General features: G+C 39.8%; 1 protein-coding gene across 1 annotated transcript in view; it reads left to right on the top strand.

Moving 5' to 3' along the window:
• The first annotated feature begins 2,713 nt into the window (after positions 1–2,713).
• Positions 2,714–11,454, top strand: part of LOC121380497 — a 15,124-nt gene continuing 6,383 nt past the window's right edge. The window contains exons 1-3 of the mRNA XM_041509326.1: positions 2,714–2,807; positions 4,771–4,867; positions 8,193–8,326. Of these exons, the coding sequence (XP_041365260.1) occupies positions 2,774–2,807; positions 4,771–4,867; positions 8,193–8,326 (265 nt within the window). The 5' untranslated portion in view covers positions 2,714–2,773. The remainder of the gene's footprint in view (positions 2,808–4,770; positions 4,868–8,192; positions 8,327–11,454) is intronic.

Genomic DNA, 11,454 nt, shown 5'->3' on the forward strand with positions numbered 1-11,454 from the left:
CCAACTTTCAAGATCGGTGAGTAGTGTTCCGCCATCTGGAACATTTTCGTATACCACTTCAATACATAGTCCTTTGACTCACCAGGTCATCGTTTATGTATTCCGTCTCAAATTGATAGGGATTTTCTCCTTCTTCCTCACCAATTGAGGCACCGTTAGAGTAGATGGACAAATGTAATAAGATTAAACTGTCCAAACTACCGTCCGCTAAGAATCGGCTGTTTTGGGAAAAAAATAATTTTCAGACCTACTAACAGAATGAGTGGAATCCGCCGCATACCACGTCACAGGTCTGATGCGCTACAAATCGACCTGAGCAGTGTTTATTTTTCCCAAGCGTTTTACAAAAAATGACTGTAATACTGTATATATACTGTGTATTAATAATGTGCCATAATCCTGGACCTTTAATCATCGGCTATTGGATGTCAAAGAAAGGAAAGAACATGCCACGGCCTTTGACCAGTTATGGTGTACTAGTTGAAACGAGAAAACCCCCCCACCATTCAGTTGTACGGATCTACTGATGTGGTTTGATCCTGCGACGAAAGCACATGAGGGAAGCGCTCAACCGACTGAGCAAGTGAGTACAAGGGCAGGTGTTCAAACATTTTAATGTTTATTATTATTGTATTATTATTTTGACATTTAAGTGTATAAATATCAGTATAATAATAATAATAATAATAATAATAATAATAATAATATTATTATTATTATTATATTATTATTATTATTATTATTGTGTTTCGTCGTCTGTATATGGGTCGGGACATAGCCCTGTGGTAAAGCGTTCGTTTGATGTGCGGTCGATCCCCGTTGCTTGGCTCATTGGGCTATTTCTCGTTCAAGCCAGAGCACCACGATTGGTATATAAAAGGCCGTGGTATGTGCTATCATGGCTGTGGGATGGAGCATATAAAAAAGCCCTTGTTGCTAATGGAAAAATGTAGTGGGTTTGACAACCAATAGCCGATGATTAACAAATCAATATGCTCTAGTGGTGTCGTTAAACAAAACAAACTTTTTCATACATACAGCATTCAGATATGATGGTCAAGGCTTTACCTGTAAGACAAGTATTAGTCTGTAGTGAATTGTTTACATACACTTCAAAGCTTTTAGCAGAGCTCTTTCTGTTTCTATAAACAGATATTTCAAAACAATTCTGACCTATTTAACTTATCTCACAGGGATAATAATAATGTTTGTTTGACTGTAACCCGACTCAACCTTTGAAATAGTAGGTCTGTCGGTCGGTCGGCCCCTTGCCCTAAAACGGTTTGTTAAACGTTATGTTGAGAAGCAAAATAGAGAAGAAAGAAGAGGAATTCATGACAAAACTAAAATGAGTACAGCGATGTGTGAGTTAACCAAATTAAAGGGAACACATAATTGTGTTTGCAAGTTGGCTCCCACGCGCAATGTTGACCCGGGTTGTTCTCTATGTGCTTTAACACAAAGACTGGACGTATTACCCAGGTATAACAAAAATAACCAAGGTAACATCACAATCGAAAATGATATATCGCATATTAAATCTGGGTCGAATATTTGCATGACACAGAAAAGACAAATAATACACTGAACAGCAATGAAAATCCACAAGTGAATTTCTCACTTTTAATCAAAACATCCAATAGCTGAGACTTCCAACATTGACAAACATTATACCGTCAGCGTCTTAACGATGCATTAGAGAACTGGACTATTTTTGTAAACAGGTTATTCTTTAGAAAACTATTTCTCGTACATGATCACAATAAATTTCTATTTTTCTTCACATAGACAAACATGTCATAAGCATACGCGTACGAGCTCCCAAGTTTGTAAGAGGGAGGGGGGGGGGGGGGGGGGGGGGGGGGGGGGTTGGAGGCAGGCTGATGTTTGCCCAAATTAAACAGAAATGTCCGAGTCCGGATAGCATTATTTCTTCATATTAGTATTACTGCCAAATGGTTTATAGTATTGCAACAAATCAATACGCATTTGTGCATGGAATATTGTTGGTAGAATGATGGAAATATGTCACTGAATAAAGGTTTCAGGCAAACTCATTTTGCCCCAAATATCTTTTTGTGCCCTAATTTGAGGATTGGAGCCCCGCCTCATGGTCATAAGAGTGAAACAAAGCAACCTAATTGGAATAAATAAAGTTGCCTTTGTCGTTTTATTTTCTTTTAAATTTTAAGCGTTCTTAAAAAACACAACTTCGAAATTACTCCCGATTGTGAGCCCGGGTATCTTGTTGACACCATGCCAAAACAAATGGGCTTTAGATTAAAATATTTGTTTATATTATTTACAATCTAAATAAACCAACTCTTTTAATCTACTCAAACGGAGACGCCGAACCGTTCATTATTAATGTTATTTATATGTTTAATGACGACACCAACTTCCATGGTACGATAAACAAAGGAGACTGTCACTGAAATTTAGGTCTGTGTCATGTCGCAATCTCAGCAAGCTTTTGTCAAAGAATAACATTTAAAAATAGCCAACATCAGGGACGATAGAGTCGTGGGTAAGTGTTTGTATACGAGTAATCTTTCATAGCAACCATGTTTTGCTTTAAATAATCACACAGTGGTAGTTATACTATACAATGTCGAGCCCCACCCCTTGGAATCTTTATGTTTCATTGCGACATATTCCTTAGTGACGAGAATACATAAATAGGATAACAGTCTAACTATCAGCACTTCCTAAATTTTAAAGTGGTCTTCAGACGTTCCCGACGTAGACTGAACCAAAGAAGCTCATCTCCAAGATGAATACTCTGTTTGGATTTGTCATACTGGCAGGTTGGTTGCATTTCATTTTGTACAGCATAATCGATATACTGTATCTCGTGACCCATAAAACAAACAAACAAAAAACATTCAGAGATTTGAACTTCAATATTTAACAATATATATAGATAGATAGATAGATAAATAGATAGGATCCACGGGAATAACGTGCTGTCACATTTTTGATACGGTGCTATTTAAAAAAAAAATTAAAGTTTATATCTCTGCAATCGTGAACAATTTAGCGCTCGCTCAATGCGCGGTCGGTCTGGGATCGATCCCCGTTGGTGGGCCCATTCGGCTATTTCTCGTTTCAGCCAGTGCACCACGACTGGCATTTCAAAGGCCGTGGTATGTACTACCCTGTCTGTGGGATGGTGCATATAAAAGATCCCTTGCTGGTAATCGAAAAGAGTAGCCCGTGAAGTGGCGACAGCGGGTTTCCTCTCTCAATATATGTGGTCTTTAACCATATGTCTGACGCCATAAATAAAATGTGTAGAGTGCGTCATTAAATAAAACATTTCTTTCTTTCTTTCGTGAACAATTTATGCCTAAGAAAGCATAATCTTTTAATAGCCTACCATACTTGTAGGTATTTAATTTTGTGTGTCACTGAGATCTTGACATACACGACCGTTATAATGCTGCATCATAGGTTATTCCCGTGGACCTTTTATTCATATATAGGTGTGTGTCTGTGTGCGTGTGTGTGTGTGTGTGTATGTGTGTGTGTGTGTGTGTGTGTGTGTGTGTGTGTCTGTGTGTGTATGTGTGTGGGTGTGGGTATGTCTGTGTGTGTATCGGTGTGTGTTTGTGTGTGTGGGTGTGTCTGTGTGTGTGTGACCGGCCTCGGTGGCGTCGTGGCAGGCCATCGGTCTACAGGCTGGTAGGTACTGGGTTCGGATCCCAGTCGAGGCATGGAATTTTTAATGCAGATACCGACTCCAAACCCTGAGTGAGTGCTCCGCAAGGCTCAATGGGTAGGTGTAAACCACTTGCACCGACCAGTGATCCATAACTGGTTCAACAAAGGCCATGGTTTGTGTTATCCTGCCTGTGGGAAGCGCAAATAAAAGATCCCTTGCTGCCTGTCGTAAAAAGAGTAGCCTATGTGGCGACAGCGGGTTTCCTCTAAAAAAATCTGTGTGGTCCTTAACCATATGTCTGACGCCATATAACCGTAAATAAAATGTGTTGAGTGCGCCGTTTAATAAAACATTTCTTTCTGTGTGTGTGTGTGTCTGTGTGTGTGTGTGTGCGTGTGTCTGTGTGTCTGTGTGTGTGTGTGTGTGTGTATGTATGTATGTATGTATGTATGTATGTATGTATGTATGTGTGTGTGTGTGTGTGTGTGTGTGTGTGTGAGAGTGTATGTGTGTGTATGTGTGACAGTGTCTGTGTGTGAGAGTGTATGTGTGCGTGTGAGTGTGTGTGTGTGTGTGTGCGCGCGCGTGCGTGTGTATGTATGCATGCATGTTTATATATGTGCATTATGTGTCTGAGTGTATGTGTGTATCTGTATATATCTACCTACATGCATACTTGCTTACTACCTACCTACATCCATATATTATTTTGTATTGTATTGCAGTGTATTGGTTTATACATGACCTGACCTGACTATACCATGTATCATGTCGACTCGTATTACACCATAACATATATCATATTATTTAGCGATAATGAATTTTATTGTACATTTTAATCTTGCCTAACTTTGTATTTACCTTAGTTTGACACCCAAGAGCCGATGTATTTTAGTGATATGGTGTCGTTGAACGTGCATTCATTGATGTATCTATCCTATCACATATATATCATATTACATCATATCTACCATATCATATCATATTATATCGTATCATTATTATATCTTAAATATCGTATCGTATCTTGTCTTGTCCTATCATGCCATATAGCGTATCATTATTTTATCTTACCTTATCTTATCCTAACGTGCCATGTGTTACAGGAGTGATTCAGTCAATCAGCGGTGATACTTGTACTGGATGTGCAGGTACATACACTTTAGACAAATCGGCAGCGAGTACCAAAGCCGCCCAGTGCACGTGAGTAACTCAGCTGACTGACAGAAAACGTATTTCATTCTAGTCCTAATAGTTCAAGTATCGGGCTCAACGTTGCCGAGTACGGACGTGTCAAAGTCGTAGTCCTGCTCATGTCGAGAATCAGACTGGCGGCTGTTCGTCAAAATGTATGTACTTGGTGCAGTTTAAAGTCACATACCCTAGTTGGTAAACACTAAGGCATATTTAACACTATTAGAGCCGTTTTTGATAGCTGAAATCATATTATACTTAGATTGTATTATTTAGATGATCCATTTCCGTACATCCGAAGTGTTTCTGGTCATCCTGGTGTTTTTAATATCAAAATGCATTTTGCATATTTTAACAAATGCAAGTGCGTCTGAAAGGTAACGGTTAGGCCAGTCGTTTTTGATTAATAGGTTTACGGATCCGCCGAAGTTCATTAAAAAGTCCCGGTGGAAAAAAAAAAAAATGCAAACCTACACTTTAAAATTTTTTTTTACCGCCGTTCTGACCAAAAAAAAAAAAAAATTCAAGGGTATTTTTCAAGGGTATTTTTCCCAAAATTATACTTGTCAAATCATATTCTGTCTTTGTTAAATTATTTATTCAGAAGTACGTTGCGTTTTGACTTTGCCGTGTACTGTGCGGGTGCACAGGTGCATGGCCACCATCTTGTTGTTGTTGTTATTGATACTTGCGGAAAGCGGCTATATGTCGAAATCAGAATTTCAAGTAGCAGAATTGAACAGTTTATCGTAGTATGTCTGTATTAACTAATTCAACATCATAAATACATATCAAAAGTATAAATCAATAAGCATCTATGTATAATACAGTATTTATATGCCTGAATGCCAAAGCAGTAAAATTACGACATGTGCAGACCAATTTCTGTTGAATCCGGATCGTTTCGCCCTAAAACCATTTTGAACCCTGTGTTGTTTCGCCCTTAGACCCGTTCACCCATACCAGGGTTGGTTCGTTCTAAAATCTTATTCGTACGGAGTCGTTTCGCCCCAAAAGTGAGTCGATTCGCCCCGATTATATATTTATTAGTGTAATTGTTTTGAAATAACATGAATATATCCACATTAGTTATTTAAACGAGATATAAATACTGTAAAACCCGGGAAGCAGAATGGTAGTGAATGAGAAAGTACATGCAACCACAAAATCCATTTGCAATATATATGTGTGTGTGTGTGTTCATGATGAATAATCTGGATTTGATGATGATGATGATGATGATAACTAGTTTAACGTGCCCATATACCACTAGGGTTTCGAACACGCCCATCCCGAGTCCGACCTCCGATAAGATCGGTGGCCTGACTCGGGATGGAGGGGGGGGGGGGGGGGGGGGGGAGAATATGGGCAAAATTTTTTGAAAGTAGCTATTAGTAAAAAAGTTAATAGAATAGATAAAAAAAAAAAAGGTTACAAGCCACAAAAAAAAAGAATTGACTGCTCGGCCGAATATTTATATAATTTGGAGCATTTTAGAAGGACAGTCCGAAATTAAATAACAGAAAGAAGAGAGGTCGGACTATTTAATAATATTTAAAAAAAGAAGTAATTTCGACATAAAATTTTGAACGCAGATCTAAAAGTTTAAAGTCCGATCGATATGTCCACGCGAGTGGCCTCGTTAAGGCCGTTTGGGTGCACAGCTTAAAGGGACGAGATGGGTTGCATCCCGTCAAGAAAACCCCTAGATTGACAGTCGATAGACGTTGAAGGTGTAGTGCTGTGCTGAAATACAGATCTTGAGAAGCCGGATCCGTCTGAACGATAGAGAGTATCAGACTAGGGTATAGTCCAGTCGTCATGGTTTGGTATAGTGGTGCGGCCCGACTCCGGAGGATACGAGATGGTATCACTATAAAGCAAGGTAAAGTCTAGAAAAAGAGTAGTAGGGGCCGACCCCGCTTCCTATTTCTTCTTAGAGTGGGGCGGTCAATCCTCCAGTGCTGCTAGGACAGGCTTGGACATGTAGAGACTAAACGCGAACAACCGTGGCGTTCTGCAGAATGGCCGTCATACGAGTCACGAAAAAACCCAAGTCGACAGTCAGACGGAGAAATGACGTGGAGGCAAGGAATCTCGCTAAAAAAGAATCCAACCTGGTGGTGCAGGCTGTCGAAACGAGAAGCGTTCCAGCGTTCAATCAGTTCCAATGGCCGCATACATCTCAGTAGAAAACTTCATTTCGCTGACAAAAACGAATTTTCTGGATTTGAAAATTTTCTTTTTTTTTCCTCCGACAGAAAAAAATTGGTCAGAAAAAAAAATAAAAAAAAATGGATCCAAAACGTTTATTTTTATTTTTATTTCGACCACCTACATATATTTTGTGGAAAAAAAATCCGTAAACCATTTAATAAAAAATAGGTGGCCTTATGGAGTCGCAATTTAGTCTATTGTTAAAGGTATTTCACCGTTTCAGCGTCACAGACTCTTGTTTCACTCTGTTGTAAGTTTATTGAAATGCGTTACTGGTTTATAAATAAATTAAACTTAGTGTTCATTCTTACGGGTTGAAACTAGGGTCTGCCACTTTAAGTAGGGGAATATATTTTCGTAACTCTCCATTCCTGAAGAATAACGAGTCTCGGCTCCAGCGGGCCTCGTCTCCATTTCCTGTGCTGACTGGTTTGAGATTGTCTTCAATTTTCCTTCATCTTTCGAAAACCTGTCTGCCTTCTCATTCCCACCAATGTCTAGTCATCACACCTTGCTTACATATATAGTGGTTGCAGGAAAATATTAATGTTTTTATTTATCACAAATTATTGTGGTATGTGCTGTCCTGTATGCGATGGTGCATATAAAATATCCCTTGCTACTAATGGGAAAGTGTAGCGGGTTTCCTCTTTAAGACTATATGTCAAAATTACGAAATGTTTGGCATCCAATAGCCGATGATTATGCTCTAGTGGAAGGAAGGAAATGTTTTATTTAACTACGCACTCAACATATTTTATTTACGGTTATATGGCGTATGGTTAAGGACCACAGATATTGAGAGAGGAAACCCGCTCTTTTCGATTACCAGTAAGGGATCTTTTATATGCACCATCCCACAGACAGGATAGTACATGCCACTGCCTTTGTTACACCAGTTGTGGAGCACTGGCTGGAACGTGAAATAGCCCAATGGTTCCATCATGCTCTAGTGGTGGTGATAAACAAAACATTTGTTTTAATTCACAAATTAATGTTAAAATTGCCAAATATGACATTTTACCTATAATAATCCATCTTTAACAGATATTGTTTTAATAGGTGGCTTCTGAATAGGTTGTAACCAAAGTGTTGATTCTGTAACATTTTATCGCAGCGCCTTAAGAAAGTATGCGGAATGTCTAATGGGATCGAAAGGAACCGGATGTTCCACGAGTGATTCCACAAGTATCAACACACAGTTTAGTGCTACTGGAGACATTACAAAGGATGCAGCGACTGCCAACTGTGGTAAGCATCCTTAAGACATTAATTGTGTTTTTTTTAATTATGTTTAAACAATGTTTTAAATACTTTATTATTTATATAAACATGCACGTGCATAAAACACACACACACACACACACACACACGAACACGGAGAGAGACAGAGAGAGAGAGAGAGAGGGAGGGAGAGAGAGAGAGAGAGAGAGAGAGAGAGAGAGAGAGAGAGAGAGAGAGAGAGAGAGAGAGAGAGAGAGAGAGAGAGAGAGAGAGAGAGAGAGAGAGACACACACACACACAAACGTAAACACGTATACATATACTCCACTGTCACGGGGATCCTGATAATACCCGTAACTGAATAAAACACGATTATCCAAATATCTCTCCTAACTGTATATCTATTAGATCTCTCTGTATCGGGCAGGCTACTACCCGAGTGGCCCGGCTCTAGGAGTAATCAGAGATAGGATCTGATATAAATATATATATATATATATATATATATATGTAGCACGTTTAGTTCACTAGAAAACACAACAAAACACAATACACTTTGGAATCTGTATTAACTCTAACGCTGACAAAGTACTTGCCGCAGTAGTTAATTAACAACAACAATATAATAACAACCCAGAGCTAATCACTTAATTAGTTAATCACTAAGTGTCTAGTTTACACAATATTCTAATCACTTCACCGTGATACAACACACACACGTGTGATAATTGAGAAACGCTGCCAGGGGAACTTAATTAATAAAGGAATTACAACTCTATTCCTAACTGGTTAATTTTTAATTAACCCTTAAATACTCATTCAGTAACCTTGTAATACAGAATTAATACTGGTAAAGACAATAAAGACAATAACCTACAGTTTACCTAGGTACTCTAGGATGACCGGCTAAGCTTTATCTTACAAAATACTCGTATAAAAATATTAGAACAGTGAAGCCTACAATTTACTTTGTCAGATTACCGGAGACACTGTCTAAAGAATATTTCTATAATACAGTATTAGAATATTTAAAGTCACATCAATCACATCAAAGTTATACAACAGAGCAGAAATATATAGTTACCAAGTCCGGTCTGAACTAATATAGTTCGTTCAGTTGGACAACGTCCGTTCCCCTGGATACTTCCAATGTTTCTCCCTGATATATCTAAAATCCTAACTATTTATTATAAAATCCCAGACTGGTCCGGAGATAGTACGCGGGACCAGAATCTTATGATGTGTATATTTCCACAGCGACCAAGACAGTATATTTTCTTACAAGCCTAGACTGGTCGTCGCCAGTTCGCTAGAGATACCATGGTCGCGCAGAAGTATTACGTAACCACTCTCCACATGGCCTCCACAACTGGTCTGGGTGTGTATTAGGAGGTACGGTCGCGCGGAGGTATTACGTAACCAAGCTGCACTAGCCCCCAACACAATGGACATAGCCACAGGCGAAAAGATAAGAGCATGTTCCGTCACACACCCCCACCTCAAAAAGGATATTTCCTCTACTCTAGGAATAGGGAAATATACTACATTTAAACAAAACAAGAGTGCGTTAACCGACGCATCCGGGCATTTATAGTAATAAGGTGACTACCAGTAATCACATTGAGTCTCTGAGTCCCTGGTATACAATAAAATATATAAAAACAAAAACAGAAATCAAGAACGTCAACACATTATCACAACGTTCAACTTCGGGACAGGGTATCAGCGATTACATTGGATGTGCCCTTGATATGTTCAATGGTAATTGGGAATTCCTGCAGAAGAAGACTCCATCTCAAAACTCTCTGGTTGGTGGCTTTCATTCTGTGAAAGAAAGTAAGCGGATTATGGTCCGTAAAGACAACCACTTGATGCAATGCCGATTTCACGTAGATCTGAAAATGCTTCAGAGCTTGTACCATGGCCAAGGCTTCCTTCTCTATAGTGGAATAGTTCACCTGGTGTTTGTCAAACTTTTTGGAGAAGAAACTTACAGGATGGTCCAGTCCATTTTCGTCTTCTTGGAACAGCACAGCTCCAGCTCCCACGTCACTGGCATCCACAGCCAGCTTGAAAGGCATTCGGTAGTCTGGTGCTGCCATCACGGGAGACGAGGAGAACATCTGCTTAAGACGGTTGAATGACTTCTCGCATTCATCTGACCACTGGAACTTCGATTCCTTCTTTAGCAGCGATGTGATGGGTGCAGCTACCGTCGCAAATTTAGCACAGAAACGACGATAATAACCGGCCATACCAAGAAACCGGCGAACTTCACGACGGTTGGTCGGTACAGGATACTGGCTGATGCTTAGTGTCTTGGCCTGCAGTGGGGCGACGCAACCATGTCCGATAGTATGACCTAAGTAGGTCACTGAAGCCTTCACGAATTCACATTTACACAGGTTCACAGTCAAGTTAGCTTTCTGTAGGCGACTGAATATTTGTTGTAAACCGGTTAAATGTTCATCCCAAGTGTCGGTGGCTAACACCACATCGTCCAGATACACACTGACGTTTTCTAAGTCTGATAACACATGGTTCATCATCCTTTGAAAGGCAGCAGGGGCAGTCTTTAAACCAAACGGCATCACTCGAAATTGGAAGAGGCCGTCAGGTGTGATGATCGCGAGAATGTCCTTAGCTTTCCCCGTTAACAGAATGGCATAAAACCCCTTCAATAGGTCCAATTTGGTGATGTATTGAGCGTGTCCAACTCGGTCGATGCAATCGTCAAGGCGGGGTAGAGGGTAGGCATCTGCCTTGATGAGATGATTCACGCGACGTAGGTCAGCACACACCCGAAAACTGTTATCTCCCTTTTGAATTAGTATAACAGGTGATGCCCACTGACTGTTTGAATGTTCCAGAATGTCGTGTTCCAACATGTAATCTATCTCCCTTTTCAGTGCTGCACGTTTTACAGGGTTTATTCGATAGGCATGCAGTCGAATCGGTGTAGCGTTAGGTTCCAAGCGCACATCCTGGATTAAGGTATTGGTAACCGTTGGAAAGTCCTGACAAATGGAAACATTGTCTTGTATCAACGTAGTCAACTTTGCTCGCTGGGGGCTGTCAAGGTGCTGTAGATAAGAACTCAAGTCTGCTAGAATCTGGCTGTTGGTTAATGTGATCTCTGCAGTCTTGACGTCATC

Source organism: Gigantopelta aegis, chromosome 9 (genome assembly GCF_016097555.1).
Source record: "Gigantopelta aegis isolate Gae_Host chromosome 9, Gae_host_genome, whole genome shotgun sequence".
Classification (NCBI taxonomy): domain Eukaryota; kingdom Metazoa; phylum Mollusca; class Gastropoda; order Neomphalida; family Peltospiridae; genus Gigantopelta; species Gigantopelta aegis.